The sequence below is a fragment of the Passer montanus genome, unplaced genomic scaffold (genome assembly GCF_014805655.1).
Source record: "Passer montanus isolate IOZ18808 unplaced genomic scaffold, ASM1480565v1 scaffold23, whole genome shotgun sequence".
Taxonomy (NCBI): domain Eukaryota; kingdom Metazoa; phylum Chordata; class Aves; order Passeriformes; family Passeridae; genus Passer; species Passer montanus.
Window position 1 is genome coordinate 10,543,794 of NW_024366926.1, and position 20,860 is coordinate 10,564,653.

A 20,860-nucleotide genomic window follows, 5' to 3' on the forward strand; every position below is an offset into this window, starting at 1 on the left:
AGGTGGTTTTGACCTGGACATTAAAGGCTGGGGTGGTGAAGATGTGCATCTGTACCGCAAGTACCTTCACAGCAACCTCATGGTGATCCGAACGCCTGTCAGGGGTCTCTTCCATCTGTGGCATGAAAAGCAGTGTCTGGACGAGCTGACCCCAGAGCAGTACAAAATGTGCATGCAGTCCAAGGCCATGAATGAGGCTTCTCATGGCCAGCTTGGGATGCTTGTTTTCAAGCAAGAGATTGAGACACACCTGCATAGACAGAAATTGAGCAGTAAGAAGACTGCTCAATGAATCCAGAAAGGGAGGTTGAAAGCCTCTGAACTGGACTTCAGGGTGTTTTGGAAAAGAGGTTTTAACCAGAAACATCGGGATGAGACTGAAAGAGGATGGAGATTCCAGCAGGATGGCAGCAAAAGAAGAGGGAGAACGTCTGTCCATCATACTTTTGTTTTTATTCTAATGGGGTTTTTAAGTACTCCACTATGTTGACTGTTCAACACTTGCTTCTGGGAAAGACTTGAACACTTGATGAGACTCAAGGTCACATCAGAGAGACAATAAACATTATATATTATTATGGGACCAGTGTGGTATTCACACTAACAAATGGATGTGCTTTTCCTTTGAAATGTTTGTAAGATGTGTACAGTTATTTAAAGGATTGACCTTTTGGTGGGCCAATAATTAGGAGTTACTTTCTACATCTAACTTGACATATCTAAAAAGGGCTATTTTTGAAAAAGTACAGAGACTTCTGCTCTGAGAAGGACACCTGATTGTTAACCATAGTAAAGATGGAGTGACCAAAAATATTTTTCCTTTAAGGGGCTGGAATGGGGGAACAGCAGCAGTGCATTAACAGGCCATTCCCAGTTAATCCAGAGAAAGAGGTTTCTCAGAAAGTGCTTTCTAAACTTAAGGAAGAGAAAACCTTACTGGTCAAGCGTGATGGTTGAAAAACGCTGGAGGGTACTGTTTGTTCTCCTCTGTGGACACTGAACCAAAAGCAATGAGCCACATCTGTATCATGTGAATGACATTGTGTATTTCTGCTTTAGAATGCTGTATGTATTTCAAGATTTATTTTTAAATGAAATTCATTTGGCTTGAGAATTACTCTGCCATACTTCAGGTTTTCTACTTCTAGCCTTAGTAGGAAATAGTACAACCTTCCAATGCTTGGAAAATGCTCTGCAGATCTGTGTTCTTGTGGATGGGAACTGGAATAAATAAGTGATTTTTCTACACAACCTGGGCACTGGAAGGCAGAAGCTTTACCATGCTAAAGAAAAGCAAATACATATCAACTTGCAGTACTGGTTTCACAGGAGGCTTTAAACTCCAAATGCCAGATACCAACAGTGATGAACATTTTCTGACTTTATACCAAAGTATTTCTTCTAAACCAAATACAGAGTCTTGCCCAGGGTATAGAAAGCTTTCTGTAATTAACAAAATAAATTTTTGTGATGGACTACTGGACCCTGCAAATTCTCTTATGACAATTATAGGTACTAATTGTAAAAATTAGTCATCTTCTTAATAGTTTTTGTTGCAATTACCTAAAACTGTTGAAAGTCCGAGTTACTGCTCTTATAAAGCATTTTCTTTCAATGCTGACTGCTGTTTGTCATTTTAATATATATTAGCCAACAAAAACTGCACGGGCTTGTAAATCCCATTTGCTTACCTAAATGCTGTTTCTCTGAGCAACCTCTTTGTTTCTTTGATTCAGATTAATTCAAGGCAGTCTGAACCAGATTCTAATTTGGTTTTTGGCTTGTAAAAGCTGAGGGAAAGAAAGGTAGCACTGAACAATGAATGAACTACTCTTTGTTGTGTGGCTGTGCAGTAGGAAGAGTGCTATGAACCTCTTTTGAAAGCTCTGCATGCAGGTTCTGCAGACAGAGACCATGGTGCTGTAAGTACCTATTCCTTGGACAGGTTTATATGTTTTTGACTTTTGCTGGTGCAAAGGATCTGCATTGCACTTGCCTTGCAAATCACCAAAACACCGCAAAAGTACAAAAAGAATAGAAACTGTGTATACTTTAAAACCTCAACCCCAAAATACATCACTTACCATAGAAACTTCAGCAATCACTCAAGCAGATCCTCCAAAGAACTGCTTTGTTCCCAGAACGCATGATAAATTATTTATAAAGGGCATTGTATTGATTAAGTAATTTTACAAACATTATGCAATAGGAGGAGACAGGTGTGGCTTGTTGAGTGCATATCAAAGCGTGGTAATGCAGCTGCTCCAAGGCAAAAGTTGTTCCTACAGTCCCACTTAAACCTGAATTTGAAACTGAGTGTTATACACTATGAAAGTTTCATAATCATGACCTATGTCAATCCTCACCTTAACTATTTCCATGATTGTTTTATTCAGTCTTCCCTGAGCCACACTTGTAGAGCAGAACTAGACCGGATGATCTCCAGAGGTCCCTTCAAGTCTCTGTTAGTCTCCAATTCTAAGCACTGGGCAATTGTAAATTCAGCACTTCATTACTTTACAAGCACGTCATCCAGATCCTGTCAGAGTTTCACAACTTATGTTTTTAAATAGCACCTTTGTGATCTTCATGTATGTCCTTTTCCACAGAGATGCTGTTCCTCTTGCCAGGAATAATACTGTACATGCAGTTTCCATTCCTTGGCTGCAGAAGCCAGTTAGGCAAGAGCTGAAATGGTATCAGTGATGAAGAGATCCAGCCCACACTTATTGGCCACATCAGTGATGTGCAGGGCAATCTAATCACAGCAGAGACCTGTCAGGGCTCTCTTAGAGGGGGAGACTGCACTATCAGAGGGGTGAAGAACAGCATGAGAAAGGGAAGCTGCTGTTACTTATGTTTCTGTCAACCAAGTGGAGCTCTAACAGGTCTTCCAGCCCAGTTAGTAAAGGGTGAAATCCAAAGAGAGCAGCCAACAGAAAAAAAGATTTTGTTATGAAGGTGTCTACCTTCCTTGTCCCCAAACCAGCTTGTGATCTTTCTCAGAATGACAACTGATTTTATCTTGGTTTAGGAGGGACTATAGAGGGCCCTGTGCAGGTGGGGAGGCCATCCTGAGACTCCTTGCTTTACTTTTTGATGACTGCAGCATACTCTGGCTAAAGGCATCGAGCAAAACAAAATGCCACGCTTCTCCAGGATTCGTGATCTCTCCATCAAGCAATTTGCTAATTGGCTCCTCTTGTAATCCTTGCACAGCATCCCTTGAAGAAGGAAAGATTCTACACAGAAACTCCCCAAAGGTATGTCATCACCCTTGATTCTCAACTGCTGCAAGACATCCTTGCTCCACAGACTTTCAGGGTAACTGGATTTTGGAGCAATAGAAGAGGAAGTCTTAAGGGCATCTGTTCTAGCAAGGCAGTTGCCTTTGCAGTCAGTCCAGTCATCTAAATCTTCATATTTCTTGCCTCACAGCAGAAAAGTGGGTCTTTGAGAAACTGAGGCATGACTCAAACATGTGGGATGATGTGAACACGGATAGTGGTTTTCCCTAGGCTGTACTGAGACAATATTTGCAAATAAGTAGTTTAATATAAAGACAGTGAATCTACTGGACCACTTGTCAGCAGGTCAAACCCTGAGGAGTTTTACTAAAGATTTTAGAGCTAAAATTGATTATGTCCTGCTATGTCCATGACAGACTGGCGTGCATCTTACTTTGCCAGTTAACACCGTGTCTCAAATGCCTTTTTAGAGCATACTTTTCCTCTCTCTTTACCAGCCCATAGGTCTGCAAAACACTCACAATTTGTCTCTGCAAGATATGAGCTATGGCACATGCTTCACATGAAGACAGATGTTTTTCTGAAGGACCTTTCATTTTGACCAAATTTTTAAAAGAAACAGTCCATAAAGAGGGAAGGAGGGATGTTCCCCCTCGTACAAATAATCTAACACCCTTTGTCATTATTGATGCAGATTATATTGAAATTATCTCTTTGATACATGTGATATATGGCTCAAGAAGCTCATTAAGTCATTTGCAGTGGCAGAGTGTCTTTATGTTCAGACTCTCAGTTTACATTAAGGCTTTATTTCTAGCAAGTGACACTTGCTGTAACTGGAGTGTAGTTATCCCCTCTTTCCTGGAATGGAAAATGCCTGTCAGCATAGCTGTGAATTTTAAGACCAGATGATTACAATTTCTTTAAATCTGTATTCTGCAAAACCCAGATTAATGTAAGACTGGAAGTTTTGACTGCTTCTTCAAGTTCAGTAGCCCTGATCTAACAGAAAAGAGAGAACAGGTAAAAAGAGGTAACGAACTGAAACAAGACCAACTCTTATTCACTATTTGAGGATTGTGTCTCTAAAAATTATGTCTTCAGATTCAGACTCCTCAGCTGCAGAGTTTGTCATGTGCAAAAACATTAGGGAACCTGGATGAAGACTGATTTGTTATGTGATTGTGTCCAAGCTCTCCCCCAATCTTCTGAATGATGTATTTAAAAAGCATTGTAGCAGATAAGAAAAAAGAACATTATGTTGAAAGAACAAGTTCTATAATGAAGTTTACACCAGATGCATCTCAGCAATTGGGACACAACTTGCAATAAATAGCTCTGTTTTGGAAAATAACATTCTTTACTGGCAAATACTCTTCTGTAAACTGTATTAATACTGATATAGGTGTTCCTTCTTACATTTTTAGGTTCTGTACATGTGGTTGTCATTCATACAAATGACTCTGTCCCATCTCCTTTCCTTTTCAAAAAGGATAATCCCTCTCAATGCATAAAGGCCTGCGTGGGAGTTAAATACAGGTTAAAAGAGTGAGGATCACATTCAGAGGCTAGAGGAGTTTAAAAAATGCACTCTTCACATGTGCAAATCTCTTGTCACAGAGAGAACCTTTCACTGAAAGGCACTCAGGGTTTTCTTGGACGTTTGACTGAACATCCTTCCTTCCAAGGACACAGCATTTTATAGAATTAAGCTTCACATTATGCAAATTACATATCAGGATCGATTCACCTCTCCAAGTTGTTTTGTGCCTTCAGGAAGGTATAATCTCATTCAACTGTAGGTACTAACCTATTTCCCAAAGAACCTTGCATTCAAGAACAAAAGACAGCTTGAATACAGAAGTCCCCCAAGAAACCTACAAAAACCCACTGAAAATCCATGGCAGTATCTCCCTGATCAACTGATTACTTCATCAACTCATTTTCTCCATCTTGTGGGATGTATCCAGGTACTTTGCAGCTTGCTGGGCTGATGCATCCTGTAGCTCACAACAGTACTTATCCTCCTACTGCTTTGTTGTGAAGGGTACAAAATAGAGGCACTGATGGTTCCAGGTAAGTATCAGCAGCTCTAGTCCCAAGTTCAGTTCCAAGTTCTTTGTGAATACAAATCTGGGGCTTCCCAACGAGATGGGGAGGTTTACTCAAAGAGAGAGATGTAATCTGGCTCTTGGTCCTCTTGGCCACATGGGTAAAGCAACAGCTCCTTCCCCAAGGAAGTGATGGGTTCGTCCTGTTAATATAGGATATGATCAAACACCAGTTTTCAAACAGACCCTGCCTGTCACAACATCACAAGGTGGACAGCAGTCTTCCTGACTCTGTTATGGTATGGATGTGTTCCCACCACTGTGTGATACAGCTCAGTTTTCCAGAGAAGTCGGGGAAGGGCCCTCTGCCCTCTGTCTTCATAATACGTCTGTGCTCTGTGCCATAACTCAGTGACACAACTCTGGCAGTTCTAGGAAAGAGCTGTGCTTATCCCTGAGGAAACTACAGCTTCTCTGACATGGAGTGCCCTGCTAGAAGGTGCTAGAGCCAGGAATGAGCAGCATGCAGATAAAGCAGGAACAGGGATTGTGAACTGTGCTTCTGGCTGTGTTTGTGGGAGGGACAAGGGTGGATTCTGGAGAGAGCACACTCCCTCTGCTGAGGCAGTCCTGTTCTAAGTACAGTCTGTGCTTCCAATCTCATTCTCCATCCTAGCAACAGATGAGATGCATGGTGGGAACTTGCCTTCTTTCATGGTCACCTGGTGGGTGATAAGAAGAACCCAGTGGGGCACTTTGGCAGAGTGGGTTCATCTGCCCACATGTGCTGCAGTGCAGGGGAGCTGCAGGATTCTTTGCAGACTGTGGCCTTGGCTCTATATTTGATGTAGATATGCACAGCAAAGCTTTAAATCCTTTAGCTCTGGTACAAATAGCTGTATAACTCCTGCTTTTAATACTTTCAGCCTGAACTGTGAAAATCACGCAAGAAGCAAGCTCAGGCAGTCCAGGTAAAGTTCTGTAGAGCAAATGAGCATAGATATTGTTCTCATGTCCAGTTTTGTTTAGCCATGTCTGTATTAAGCTACGCACTTATTTAAAAAAAACCAGGGATTTTAAATGAACTTAGAAGAAAAATTATTGACATGTCCCTGGGCTGATCTTACAGAAAATGAATGAACAATCCATCTGTCTCTCCCTGAAACCCGTGCAACTGCAGTCATAACAGTGCTCGAAAACACCACTATTATTGTTGCAAGAGCCTGCCAACCTTCCCTTCTATTTTTTACCTTTGCTCAGTACCACCCCTTGTCTGCTTTGAGATTATAAAGATATGTTGCTCTCTTTCATGCTGAAGCTGAAGGTAAGCAGGATTTTGTGTTTACCCAACTTGTCAGTGCCCCTTAACCATGGAGAGAATACAAAAGAAAGGAGTTTGTATGAGTATGCTGTTACCTCTCATCAACATTTCTACTAAGTAGCTTGTAAGTAACTTGGGCCCAGCATGCAAGGTGTTCTGTGTGTTTGAGGGTGAGTGAATCAGATCTAAGATATCTGAGATGTATTAGGTCACCTGGGCTGTACCAGTCAGGCTGACATACCCTTCTGGAGCATCACACAGGATACCCAGCAGCAGTTAAAATGGGTCTAGTTACCTACTTCAAAACAACTGAATCTACTCTTTCTTATTTTGAAGTGCCCTGAGACAATTAAGCAATTAATGAATGCATTGCTAGATGTTCACCTTGTGGTAGTCTACAAGGTCAGCCAGCGTTGAATGTTGCAGCTGGTCCACTCCAAGGAAGCTGTAGGAATCACTGGAGGCATCAATGAGGAAATGTTTACATCCTTCCACAGACCGATAGGAGAGCACATAGCCTTTGATTTTCTCACTGACCCGGATCAGAAAACTCCCTGGTAGTGTTTTATTCAGAAGCTCTTCTGCTTTCTTAGAGGTTAGGATACCTGTTCAAAACCAAAAGACAAAACTGAAGGGAGAAAAGCATTTGTACAGGACTGGACAAACAGTTCTCACAAGAAATCTGCTCTAAAACCAGTCCATAGCACTTCCATCCCTTTCACTGTTTCCTTGCCCAGTAGCCTAAGAAGAAGAGTGCTGCCATTGCTGTAACAGGCCATGGCCAGAGCTCTTTGTTAACTGTGCTATGCTTGGCCAACAATTAATGACAAACAGGAGAGCTCAAAAGGACTGTTGCTGTGTTATGAGAGAGAATGGTATTGCAATTGCTGTATGGTCATTCCAGTATAGGAGCTTTACTTCCAAGCCCAGCCCATGTTAGTAGCCGTGTTAGCAGAAAAAACTTCTTAAACACTTGGGTTGGGGTGGAAATTCCCAGGACTTACCGTGGAACCAAGGTGCTATTGTGTCTGTGGTTTTCAGATAGCCAGCTCTGAGGGGGAATTGCTCCTCTTTGAACCACTTGATGATGCTTTCTTCGGTGGAATTGGAGATTGTCCTCTGGACTCCCTCTTTCCTGTTAAAAAAGACCTCTGGTTTGTACATCAGATTCAAAAGACAGGTTTTGAGTCCCTGTGCAGGACTTACATTTTGCTCAGAATTTTAAGACCAGCCCTAAACAGGCAGCTTACACCAGTTCAGCTGTATGGAATATGGTTTTCAGTGGACATCTGGCATCATAGGGGCTCTCTGTGCTCCGGGCTTAGGACACTCTACTAATTAAACCTGTTATCCTCCAGGAATGAACACCTGAAGGTTTCATCACATTCTAGGCTGGAATATAGCCTAGGCTCTGTATTTTTCCCTGTTGGGTGTCTCTTCCACACAAGGAGGAGAGATAACCATTCCCTTCTCAACCATCCCATGCTAGAGCAAAAGAATCTCATCCTTTCTCCTTTCCCCAGTGCACAGGGGCTTCCTTACCTAATTGCTCTCCCATTTGCCGTTGCAGGAGGTAGAAGTTTAGGCTTGGGGGGGAGAGGTGGGTATTGAAGTGGTCGCCGATCTCCTGCTGTGGCACCCTTGGAAATATCTGCCTGCTTCCCTCTGTGGATGCCCTGCAGTGAAAGCCTCCTGTAGTCATCTCTGGCTTGCCGTGCAAGGGAGCGTCTCTTCTCATCTGCTGCCTTGGATTTCCGCACTGGAACAAAAAAGGAGTCCTACAGAAGTGAACAAGCAGCAAGTTTAAAGCTTGCTACCCTTTGGCCATCTTCCTGCTTGTGGAAATGTAAGAATAATCCATTTCACACGCTGAAAGAGTCACTCAGTTGTGAGACCATTTGTCACGTGTCTCCCACGTGTTAAGTGGCACCATTTTTATTCCTTTAAAATATTAAAAAACAGTGTTTTCTGGGACAAGATCTACAATCTGTGGTTTTTTTCTTGTTACCAGGTCCTTTTGTACCTAAAGACTTTTTGGTTTTGTTTCAGACACTGACTCCTTCTTCAGACATGGATTTCTGTAGTGCCTTTCATGTAAACTGGTGTGGGGAGCAGGGCTTGAAGCTCCTGGAGCTGAAGCTGCTGAAATGACCCCAAATCAATCTTTTGAAGGATTTGAAAGTGCTAATCAATTTTGGAGGGTGGGAAGGAGCCATACTGAAACTGTTATGGAAAGTGGAGAACTTGACTGTGTTTTCGTTTGGGTTTTTTTCCTGTAAAACTGCCTAGATTGTCTAGGTCCATCTCTCCCCGGAGTCTGTACGAGTAGCCAGCTCTCCAGTCAGCAGTTTTTCTATCAGTCAGAAAAACAAAACTGAAGTGGAAACAGCTGGTGGTACAGCATTGCCATCTACTGAGCAGCAAGGGAGGAACTGGGAGGAACAGTGCATCAGGTTCTCCTTCAGGAAGCATTTGGCAGCAGTGATGGCTGCTACTGCAAGTCTCATACTGTTTGCCATTTTCCTTTCTATTATTGGGATTCATTACATGAGACAGTGCAGCAGAGCTTTACTTGGGTGGGATCATATTTGAATGACAGGGAAATCCTTTTTAATTAGTCTCTGTTCTCCATTTTACTTATCCTCAAGAGCAATGCTACTGCAAAGTCCTACAAAAGGCCAGCTTCTAGTTTAAAATTAATAGTATTGCCTATACTCATGTGGGTCCTATTTGTTGCTTGTTTTAACATAGTGTCAGTTGGAAAAGTTTTCCATTTCCCTGCCCAGCTCTAGTCTCAGTGCTGCATGGACTCAGAACTATTTCTGATAATAAAGTGCTGTATTTCTTGGCAATACTCTCCAGCCTCTGACCTATTATTCAGTTCTAGTACGGCAGGGGAGAGGTTGAGATGACCCCATAGAGCCCTAGGATTTCTCAAGCCTTATAGGAAAAGGTAATTTTAAGATCTTACAGAATTCCTGCCATTCAGGCTCATTCTCTTCTGATTTCTGCAGCGTTCTCTGGCTCTCTGTGCTGGAATGGCTCTGTGGTATTGGCTTCTGGGGGGCTGTGAGCTCTTCTGAATTTTTCCTCTGTGCTTCCTTCATCTAGGAAAGAAATAGTATGTTCAGCCTTGTGTCAGGAAAGCTTTAGCCCTGCTTTTCAGCTAGCCTTGAAATACTGGGAACTCTGTCCTTTACAGTGAACCCCTCCAATTTCAACAACATAGAGACCCTCTGCCTTTACTGCAGGTAACAACTGAGACAGGAAGGGAAAACAGCCCATCAAAAATCATCAGGAGCATCCCCCTGTGCTACTCCCCGGTCTGGCCAGCCTGGCCTGCTTTGTACCATCTCCAAATCATCACACAATACATGAGAAGCACAGCAATACTGGATAAAACTGGTCCAAAAGGCGAGAATATTCTTGGCTCATATGAGGCTCTGAAACTGACTGGGGCTCTAGGATAAAGCACTGACCCCACTCAGTGTCTTAGGAGCACCACAGGTTGCCACTTACCTGTTGGAAACTATGCTTCCTCATATGGCAGTCCGCCAGCATCTGGTGAACATTTCTGGTTCCCCTCTGAGCAGAACAAAAGAGTGGTGAGAAATAAATGTGACATTAGGACAATTGCTCTTTTTTTAAATGCAAAAGGAGTTAACAAGTTAACATTTGTTAACAAGTTTTGCCAGCTCGCTCTGACAAACATTGTGGGGGTTTTCCCATCATATTTGGCCAAACATGCCATAGGAGGAGAACTCAGGGGAGTCAGGATAGCCATAAGCATGCCTAGATTTGCTAAGCAATGCTCACAAGTGCTCCCAGGGAGCAGTCCCTTTCTTCCCTTCCTCTAAAGCAATCCCTTGCAGAACCTGCTGTCAGCTTTACCTGCCTGTGCTTGTTTGCAGCTGTGGCTGGGTTGCTGCAAACTCCTACTTGACAAACTGATCCAACTGGCTGGATATTTCATGTTCTCTCTTCCCTGAAAACCAGCCCAGCTGCCCTGCCAGCAGTCCCTAGCTGAGAGCTGCCTCTGCAGACCAACTGTTAGGTTTAGCTTTCAGTAAACACCCACCCACTTCCCCATCAGACCCCCACTGCCTCCCACAGTACAAGTGATGAGTTAACTGTACTATTCTGCTTGCCAAGGTCACACTTCCTTTTAGCTCCATCACCTACTTGGCTAATATTTAATATGAGCATGGCTTCACAGTTTCCCTCACCTCAACAGGAAACTAGGAGCTTCAAATGTCTGTGGAGCAGCATTTTTTTTTTAGATCAGCCCTATTCCCTGCAGCATGATACCTGGATCTCTCAGGTTAAATGGAATGGGAACTAGATCTCAGAGAAAACATTTTAATGGAGGAGGTAGGGGAAAAGCCTCTTTCCAGGCCTAGAAAATACAACAGGGGACTTTAGTCTGGAGCCCTCCTTCTAACAGCAAAAGCCCCAGAAACCTGGGAAAATTTATTAATAATATAATGACAGAAAATAAAGGAAAATATACAATCCCCCATCTATTCCCATGTTCAAGACTTTGAAAGGGGGTTAGATTTTTGTTGGTGGCTTGTTTGTTTTTTGGGGGTTGTTTTTGGTTTGTTTTGGGATTTTTTGGTCATTTTTGACTAATAAGTTTCTTTGAAAAACAAGAACCTCCCACATAGTTGCTCAACTTTAGCAAACAGTGCAGAGAAAAACCCCATGTGACTCAGAGGCTTTTGATAAAGGAGACAGTCACTCCAAATTCCATTCACTATTTTGGTAGCAGTAAGAGAGCATTTTGCCAAAACCCAACCTTCTGCTATCATACTTTTTATGATAGTATGGAGTGGCAGTATGATAAAAGAATACTGCCATACAAGTTCATTCTCATACAAGGCTGAATGAAAACTGCAGAACGAGATAGGACTTCTCCCATTAAATTGGCAGGATGTCCTGTTCCTTTTGTTCAACTGCAGTTGCATGGGTAGTTAATTTAACTCTTCTTTTTTTCCTTTCTCTGCAAATGGCTTTTTGTAGACAGTTAAAAAGCACAATGTATTTATTGCTGGAAAAAAATATTTCTTAATGAAACACCACAGGAATGCAGATACTGTATTACTGCATTTGGAGCTGTCCTGCGCTATCAGTGTCATAAGCTGTTTTCTGTATTAGAAGACAAAAAACCCCAAGAACCACCTAAAATATGCATGTCAGATAATGCTGGTAAAATTCTCTTCATTCGGTCTTTTATAAAAGTAAATGATTTGGCTGAGGGCTGTGACATTCCGTTTAAAAATCCTAGGATAGCCTCCCTGGTCTTGCCCCAAAAGCCATTCAAACCAGCCATGGTGCAGAAGGAAAAGTACTGCACCCCTTGTTTTATCCACAGAGAATGAAAGCAAAGGAATTCAGAGCAGTTTATCCATTGGTGCAGAGCAGATCTATCCCAGCTGAGAACAGCACGTGGACCTTCTGAGTCTTAAGGAAGGATGCAACAACATGTTTTTTTCTCCTCTGTAGAAGAAATGCTTCAACAGATAGATGGCTTTTTCCCTCAGATTTGTATTTAGAGCAACCAGGATTTGCTGCACTTCCTAGACCTCAAAAAACATGTTTCTTATAGTTATGAGAAAATGGAAAACTACCTTTGTGAGCTCCTGGCTTTTTCCTGTTGTATCAATATCAGCCATTCTTCTCCCATGTTCCTCCTTTTTCTCCTCAGTATTTTTTTTATTCTCATGAAGATCTGTCTCAGCCAGAAGTCCTGGCTGTGGGTGTAGAGACCATGTTGCAGAAGAGTCAGTCTCTCTGAAATGCAAGAGAGAGAGGACTTAGAACAGAGTCACTTTCTGATGTCTGAGCGTCTCGTGAGGAGGCTGCACGTGAGCAGAGCAGACTGCAATGAAGCCACATGTGCATAGGCAGTTATATCTCCAGATCAGTAGGTGTGTAATTAAATTAATGACTCGTGGTAACTGTTGTCCGGCTGTACCCTGGCACCTGCCGGTGAATCAGAGCGATCTGAGCCCATCACCTGCTGCAGTGACAGCATCAGCATTTCCTGTGGTCTGCAGAGGGTCCCACGCAGCAGCCATGTCACAGGAGGCTCAATGAGCTGGGGCAACTCTCAGGCTACAGCTGGTCTCTGCCAGCATAGTGTGTCCTCTCAGAAAACCAACCTTGTGTGTCCTCTGAGAAAACCAACCTTTGCCTGTGCCTTTTGCTAGCAAGGCTGGCATGACAGTGCTAACCACAGCCCCTACAGAGAAGACTCCAGCTCATGTGCCCTTATACAAAAGCCTTCTCCCTCTCTGCCCACCGAGTCCTTCAGCTGAAGGGTGCTTACCTGCCCTCCTGGCCTTGCTCTCTCGCTAAGCGCTTTGCTCTTTGTGCCTGGATCTCTTCACAGATGGCTGCATAGGATTTATCTGAAGGATGCTCTCCCATCACCCAGACCCACACTTCATTGTCAGCACCGAGTTTCCATGTCACTGACTTCCTGTTGGCTGGAAAAGAAGCAGCTCTTTGGCAAATGCTGTTTGCTGGGCCTATGCTGCACTTGCTGTGCCCTACCAGCTACTGTTGGTGACCGAGCCCCCCCCAAAGCAACTGTACATGAAGAAACTCAAATAGGATGCAGCCCACACTTGCCAATTTTTTCAACCTCCTTGAGCCAGGTCAGTGAAGGAGGCATTTCTGAGACTGGGAGCAAAGGAGAAGAATCACCACTGTTTCTTTTGCTTTAATTTCTGACTACTGTCCTCCCCAAACTGTGTGAGGGAGACCTGGGAGAAAAGAGCTATCTTCCTAGCAGCCAGCATGCTGTTCCCTTTTAGATCTGAAGTTCCCTTCCCTGGCAAGAGAACTTCAGATCTAAAATCTCAGTGGGAACTGCCCATCAGATCTAGTGCCTCAGGACAGATATTCAAATCCATGGTTCTGTTAAAGACAGATTCTGAGGCACCATTTAGTGGGAAACTTAATGAGATGCATCTCCTGGGGGCAAATAAGCCCTGTCTTCCCAGCTAGGGGAGTTGAGCAATTTGGTCAAGGACAGAATGTCTGGGCCAGGGAGTAAAAACCATTGTGTGCCTGGCCAAAACTACCTCATTGCAGGTGGATACATCTATGTTTTAAAATAAGCCTATGCCATGTCCCTTGGAGAAGAAATTAACCTAAGAATACATCATTTCCTATTTCTAGGAAGCAGTTGACTAGGCCAGATACATGCCAGAGGGTGAAGCAGCCAGGAGGCAGAGACTTACCTTTCCTTGGCAGTGGCTTCTTTGCTGAAATCTTTTCTGCAGCAGCTTCTCTTTCCTCCCACCGTCTGATCTGTTCCTGCCTCATCTTGAAGAAGAGGATCTGCTTCTGCTCCTCGCTGAGTTCTGCCAGCAGCTCCGGATCGATGTACATGTCTGATAATATCTGTTTCAGCATGGCTGCAGGTTTCACTTACGCACGGTTGTGGCGATAATCTTCAGGGATCAGATCCTCTTGCTGGCTCCGACAAGAAAGAGTGCCTGCCCGTCTGAGACTGAAGTAGGAATGCAGGCGTGCCAGAGCAATTATACTTCTGTCTATTTCCTTTTTTTTTTTTTTTTTTAGCTCAGACTTCCTGCACGGACCAAAAAAAGTAAATAAGTATCTTAAAACCTGCTGTTAAGATTCCTTGAAATAAGAGGTGAGCTCAGCTCTCATGCAGCCCCTGCCCGCTCTGCAGGGAGAGCTGGCCAGAAGGGGCGAGGCCTGGAGTGGGAAGGTTGTGTTGATACTCTGATAAACCCAGCTGATAGTATATCAAAGAGAGAGAGCGCTGCCTGTTAGTCATCAGAGGTGCGGCTTGCCTGTGCTCAAGCAAACATTCTTGCTGGGCAGGGAATCAATGAACCCATGACTAGATGGCTCCTCCTCCTTCCAAACAGGAAAACTTTGATGATTAAAAGCCCAGCCTGCCTCATTTTACTAAAGAAAGACAGGGAGGACTTTCGACTCTGCTTTTGAGGTGGGAGCGGGAATTTTGGAGTGCTCCCATCCATCAAAGTCAGCCTCCTAGCAAGTCAAGGGAGCACAAGGAGTGCAGCTGGTTTGATGAAAGGCAATTTGGCTAGCCAGTGTCCTAGACAGCCCCCGCTCTGACACATCTTGCTGATGCACCAGCCCACGTGCTGAGCCTGGCATGGGACATCCTTGTCTGACAGGATGAAGCTGATGGGGAGAAGGGGCATCCCTGCTCCTGCCCAAGATACTGGCTCATGTCCAGTGCATGCTGGCGAGGTACTAACACCGGCACAGCCTTGCTTTGTGCTCATGGATTTACATTTACAACAGAGATTTCACTGGGAAATTGAAAGCTCTCCTGTCACTTGGGAAGGTGACAAATGAGAAAGTAGAAATGTGGACTAAAGACCTTGAAAACAAATATTTTCATTATCTTATCTGGATAAACTCGTGGAGATCAGGAGATTGATTGGCAGTGTTTTCAGTGACATGGGGAGGCTGACAGCCACATACTAAGTGTGACACCAGAGCAGCGTGGCTGACTGGCCAGAAGTGGCAGGGACTTTCTGGACAAACTCTTGGGAAATGTTGCTATTGGACTACAAAGAAAATTAAAGCAGTGGAATTAAAGCAGAGGGTTATGGAGGCAGTAATATGGAAATATAAAGGGCACAGACATGGCAGGACCTGTGCTAGGGTAAAGTGGGATTACATATAAAATCAATAAATGGGGCCAATAAATCAAGTTAATGGGGCCAAATCGATTAGCCTCTTACAAAAGAGAGACTGGAGTTTTAGGAACCCAAATGTTGGAAGAAAAGTGCTGGGAGCATCTTCACAGTATGACTGCTTGGCTTCTGACAAACAAAATAACAAAGAGGAGGTAATAGACAAGCCAGCAAGGGCAATACTGAAGCTTCCCAAAGAGCACACACAGAGCACACAATTATTTAGATGAAATGGGACAGCACAACAGCAGCCATTGTGAAGTCAGACTGTCAGAACAGTATCTGCTGTGTTGGTCAACCCTCCTCCATCTTGCACCCATGCTGGGAGCATGCAGTCTGTCCCAAGCATCCCCCTGCTTCTGAATATGGCTTGCCTTAAAATTGGCAGAGACACAGCTGGCTGGAGCCCCACTCCAGTGAAGTCCCCATACACTTTCAGCAGGAAGAGCTTGAAAGGAGCTTGGAGCAGGGGGAGGAGCTGTAGGCAGGGAGACAAATTGCTCCTCAAGGACCTCAAGGAAATAAGAGAGCAGATCATGGTCCCAAAAATGCATTTTCTGCAGCAGAAGCCAGGAGCAAGAGTCCTGGGGAGCATGCAGTGACCAGGAGTTGGTGTTAAGTCTTCTCATTTCTATTTTGCTTCTCTGATTTCTCTAATACTTTCCCTATTAAAAATGTTAACTTCATTCTAGAAGAAACATGAAGCTTCTGTTCCAAACTGGTATGGACTTGGTTTAAACAAATTACTTTCTTGATTTAAAAAAAAATGGTTTTTAGGGGAGATGATCTGACTTGAGCAATGCTTTCTGAGTACCCCCCTGATGGCAGAGATTTTTCAGCTCAGCACCCAAAGGGTCTTGGGCAGTCCTCAAGCCATGGAGATGGCAGGTATAGAGAGGGAAGAGCTTTCTTTCTGGGACATGACACATGAGAATCCATCAGCAGAATGCATGCAGCAGCATGTCCATGCTGCTCTGGCTTCTCAGGAGTGGGAATGGCTTTGCTATGGCATTTACTTAGGTGAACATGATGTGCTCTGCCATGTGCCATGGAGACAAACTGATCCCTCTTTGCATGCCTGGGGACACAGTGTGTTGAGAAGATGGAAGGGTACTCAGCAAACAAGTTTCACAGTACTGATGCAGTTTTGCAGAGTTGGATTTCCTCGTAATATTAGTTGTAAGAGATTTATAATGCTGTATCCCAAAGGTACCCTTTAAAGCACCAGCTATTTTAACACAGGGAAATGACATAAGCATCTCAAGAGGTTTCCGATATTTCTATGTTAGCAGTCCCTTCATTAAAGATCCAGGAGCTGGAAATCCTTGTAATCAGTCACATACTGTTCCCAAAGTCTGAATCAAAGCCATAATACTGACACCTGGCTGGAAGTGGTTTTGCAGATGCTGTTCCAGATGTAAGTAGTATATTTACAGCTCAAACTTTGTGAAGACAAAGACTGCAGTAATGGCAGAGGGACCTCCAAGCAGGTACCTTGCAGGAAAATCTAGCAGAGGTCCTGTTAAACTTTCTACTGTTTGCATTTTTTTCATGGGAGTGGTAGTTGGGAGCTGGTTTTGTGGAGATATAGGGATGAGAGTTGCCAAAATTAGCAAAAACTAAGTGGGGGGATGTAGGAAGCCAAACCAGGGCTTTGAGGCTCTGCCACTCATGTATAAGATACTCAGCATGAAAGCCATAAGGATAAACACAATTCAAAGGCTAAATGATCCTTCAAAATGTTGTCCTTCACACAACATTTAAATCTCCTACTGGAGGGCAGCCTCTGCTCTGTGCTCCTGTAAATCATCTACCATGAACAGGGGAAATAAGTCTATGAATACACATGAAAGTGCCATAGCTTTGAGAAGAACTGGCACGAGCTCCTGCTCACATGTGCAGCAGGTGACACTTTGGACACTACAGGCTCACAAGACACTCCCACCTGGCCATACTAGTCCTGGTCCTCACCATCAGTGCTGCCAGCAGAGGGGAGGTTTCTCTGAGAAAACAATAGACAGACAGAAAATCATACATATGATTTTCACCAAGAAATCAATCAGGACAGTGTAAATGTGCTCATTTTCAGGGAGGCAGCTTATTCAATGTGCTGTGCACATCTCCACTGTAAATGTGACAGTAACTGTAAATTAAAAATAACCCAAGAAACCCAACAGTGAGGAGGAAAGAGAGCTCAAGAAAGGCTGCTTCAGGGTACAGGCTGATGACCTAAGAGGATTTCTATTGTCATAAAGTAGTTTTCCCCTTAAAAGGCAGATAAAAACACTTTGCTCAGTAAATGGTGGAACTATATTATTTTGAGTCAAGAGCTTCTCCTTGGAGATGATTATTTGTTTAGTGAGAGGTGGCTTCAGAGACACTACTGGGAATTCCTTCCCCTGATCAAGAGGCTGGACTGTGAGAATGCAACTGAATTTCCTTTCACTTGCCAAACTAAGCCTTGCAGCACTAGGAAGCTCAAGTTTTTCTGGATCTCTCCAGTTCCAGCCACTCCAATGCCATCAGCTCTCTGTTAGACTTCATGAAGGCATTTCTGATTTTTTTCAGAAGTGGAGCAAAGCAGAATTGCAAAACCCACCTGAAATCAGGGCAGCCAAAAGTAATCACCCCAGCCTTGCTCTGAGTACACAAGCCTTCATGGGTTAACTGTTACACATTGGTTCATAACAAGCACTTGTCTCAGAAAACATTTATGTTAGCAGCTGCAGCAGCAAGGTTAGTACCAAAATATCCTTCCGTGCTTTGGGGTTTGGCTGCTCATTTGTTTGTTTGGGGCTTTTTATAATCCTCATCCTGTTCTAAATACGGGAGTGATTAATTCCTCTCTTTCTGTTTAATTTTGCTTCAGCCTACTGTTTTTGGTTGTTGGGTTTTTTTGGGTTTTTTTTGTTTGTTTGTTTGGGTTTTTTTTGTTGTTGTTTTTGTTTTTGTTGGTTTTTTTTATAAATTTCAGATGGCAGGAAAAATTCTAGTTTGAGTATAAGAGAAGGAAAACACAACTGCACAAGCACAGCCCCCAAAAGACAGAACCAGACCTGTTTGTATCTGAGCATTATAGAATGACTTGAGCTAGAAGGCACCTCAAAGATCATTTAGTTCCAACCCCCCTGCCATGCACAGGGCCACTCACCAGGTTGCTAAAAGCAGCACCCAGCTTGGCCTTGAACATACTGGAACATCCCTGGAAGTTCTCAAAAGCTTCACAGGGAAGAATTTTTTCCCGATATATAATCTATACCTGCTTCTGTCAGTTTGAAGCCATTCCCCTTGTCCTATTACTCCATGCCCTTGTCCAAAGCTGTCTTGCAGCTGTCTTGCAGCCCCTTTATGTACTGGATTATGCATAAGGCTGGCATATTATGCTTGATAGAACAAAATAATAATATTTTATATAAATATTATTATTTAATGCTTGAAAGAACAAAACCAATGAAGTCACCACAACATAAACTACCTTGAAATTACCTATAGCTGAACTGACTTGCCCTACAGGTCCCTGATATTCCTGGAGGGGGCAGCAGTTATCTTGTAGCAAGAATAGATAGTAATGGCAAAAAGGAAAAATAATTTGATATAGCAGCAGCCACTGAACACAGTCTGAGGCCGCAGGGCTCTGTTTTCAAGAAAAATGTATCTTCCCTGCTAGAACAATGTGCAAACATTTCTTGGATCATCTCCCTGTATCAAAATTACCGAGAGAATTAACAGTGTGGTGAAAAGGGTGAGAGCTTCTATAGGTGAACACAGGATCAGATACTCAACCAAACTCAGTCACTGTAAAAAAGGAGATTTCTCTAGCCATGTAATTTGATTTACTGTTCTGCACAGAAAGAGGTGCTGGGTGGTAAATCCCAGAGCCAGCACCCTGAGGCACAGTCTTGGGCTATTAAGTCTTATTGAAGTCTCTACTTGGTTTAAGTTGTTATTGGCTCCTCCTTTCTCTACTTCAAATTAAAGCCATTGTGTCCCAAGAAATCATAGCCCATGCTCGGTGAGTGGTGGTCTTTTTGTAGGGGGAGATGCCTGAGCTGGGGTGTGGTTTTTACTATTAAAAGGAGCAGAAGTTCATCACTAGGGCAAGTTCTCTTTGACTATAGAACCAGTCAAAACTGGGGATTTTTTTAGTTCATTATTACACATCCTGGTTTAGAAGGGTGTTATCTTTCTGTGATTTCCCCCTTCAAGAATTTAAGCTATCAATTTTCTCTCTTCCACATTCCTGTGATTATTGCTTCCATTGCTTAACCACTTTGTTCTTTACCTTGTTTGGAACTTCACTCCCATTATTCATCAAGGTGGTGAAAGGAAAGCTAATGTCTTTACAATTTGATGAGTGACAGTATTGGTAGTAAAATCTGTGAAAAGGGTCTTAATGTCTGTACTAACGTTGGGCAGCAGGTTTGTTGCAGAGACCAGACAGCTTGGTTCCTGAAACAAGCAAGTGGGTGTGCACAAACCTGAATTTCTGAACTTTGGGGTAAAACAGTAGGTACAAGGGGGGATATGTGGTAGGTGGTTTGGGAAGGCGGTACCTTCTGAGTACCTCAGCCAATGGAGAAAGGAAAAGGGCAACCTGCAGCTGGGAGTTGAGGATAGAGGCTGCACCCTCCGAAACCTTGAGAGAGAAAACCCCGCGAGCTTGTGCGGGACTCACTCCCTTTATTCGAATAAACTTGCAGGACTCCTCTATCTCCTTTATGGACATAAACTTCAGGCGTTAGTGGGTTTTCCTGACAGTGGGAACCAGTATTGGGGCACCTGTGGTGTGGTACTAGAGGTTGAATGTCCACTTGCATTGGTCCAAGAAGTTTAGTCCATCTTCAGACAATCTACAGTAGATTGTTCATATTTGAGTTATGATAGTGATTGATTTGTGGCCCTGTCAAAAGCCAAGATCATTTGAAAAGCACAAGCAGTAACCAGCCAGAGCAGAAATGAACTGGAGCCACAGACCAACCGAACATGGAAACAAACTGGAGCTGCAAATAAGCTGAAAGCCGGAAAGAAGCCGGGGAAGGTGAAACCAAATTGGAGTCTAAAACATGCTGGAGGCACGAACAGACTCTATGAGCTGAACCTGAGACAAACTGAGGACAGAAACAAATCACCTGAAGCTGCAAACGAGGTGAAGCAGAAACTAGAGAGCCTTCCCCGAGCTGGAGACGCAAACTGACTGGAGTCCCCGCAGCATCTCTGCGCGGGCTGAGGGCAGGCATCGTCCGCGGTGCAGGCATCCCGGCGTCTTCCTGGGGGATCCACACCCGGCGCCTATCTCTCGGGCACGAGTGGCTCCGGGAGCGGCCAGTTCGAGCTATTCTGCCGGGTTACAGCAGAGCCAGCGCGGGACCGAAGGCCTCGTCCTGCCGGCAGTGGCTCTGGAAAAGAGCTGGGGAGAAGACCAAAGCTGAGGCCCGGTGGCAGGAGGGTTCGCCGGGGGCTGACCTGCAGCTGCTCCCGGGACGGGATCCCCGGGAAGGGACCCCCGGGAAGGGCCCCTCAGGCTCC

General features: G+C 43.9%; 2 protein-coding genes across 3 annotated transcripts in view; one reads left to right on the forward strand and one right to left on the reverse strand.

Moving 5' to 3' along the window:
* Positions 1-1,903, forward strand: part of CSGALNACT1 (chondroitin sulfate N-acetylgalactosaminyltransferase 1) — a 40,835-nt gene extending 38,932 nt beyond the window's left edge. For both annotated transcript variants that reach the window (XM_039710469.1, XM_039710468.1), the window contains one exon: positions 3-1,903. In XM_039710469.1, the coding sequence (XP_039566403.1) occupies positions 3-292 (290 nt within the window). In that variant the 3' untranslated portion in view covers positions 293-1,903. The remainder of the gene's footprint in view (positions 1-2) is intronic.
* A 1,491-nt stretch (positions 1,904-3,394) lies between these two features.
* On the reverse strand, positions 3,395-14,481 carry SH2D4A (SH2 domain containing 4A). Its single transcript, XM_039710470.1, has 9 exons — positions 13,871-14,481; positions 12,952-13,111; positions 12,251-12,413; positions 10,140-10,205; positions 9,592-9,727; positions 8,163-8,379; positions 7,625-7,755; positions 7,005-7,225; positions 3,395-5,502 (listed from the first exon to the last, which is right to left on the reverse strand). The coding sequence occupies exons 1-9, from the start codon at positions 14,043-14,045 to the stop codon at positions 5,410-5,412; spliced, it is 1,362 nt and encodes a 453-aa protein (XP_039566404.1). The 5' UTR covers positions 14,046-14,481; the 3' UTR covers positions 3,395-5,409.
* Positions 14,482-20,860: the final 6,379 nt, after the last annotated feature.

What these genes read in the sequence shown, in the direction of transcription:
- SH2D4A (XM_039710470.1), bottom strand. Translation starts at nt 14,045, where the DNA reads ATGCTGAAACAGATATTATCAGACATGTACATCGATCCGGAGCTGCTG. An exon ending in GAGCAAGGCCAGGAGGGCAG is followed by an intron (nt 12,414 to 12,951) that starts GTAAGCACCCTT and finishes CTTGCATTTCAG; the next exon opens with AGAGACTGACTCTTCTGCAA. An exon ending in AATAGCACCTTGGTTCCACG is followed by an intron (nt 7,226 to 7,624) that starts GTAAGTCCTGGG and finishes GGTTTTGAACAG; the next exon opens with GTATCCTAACCTCTAAGAAA.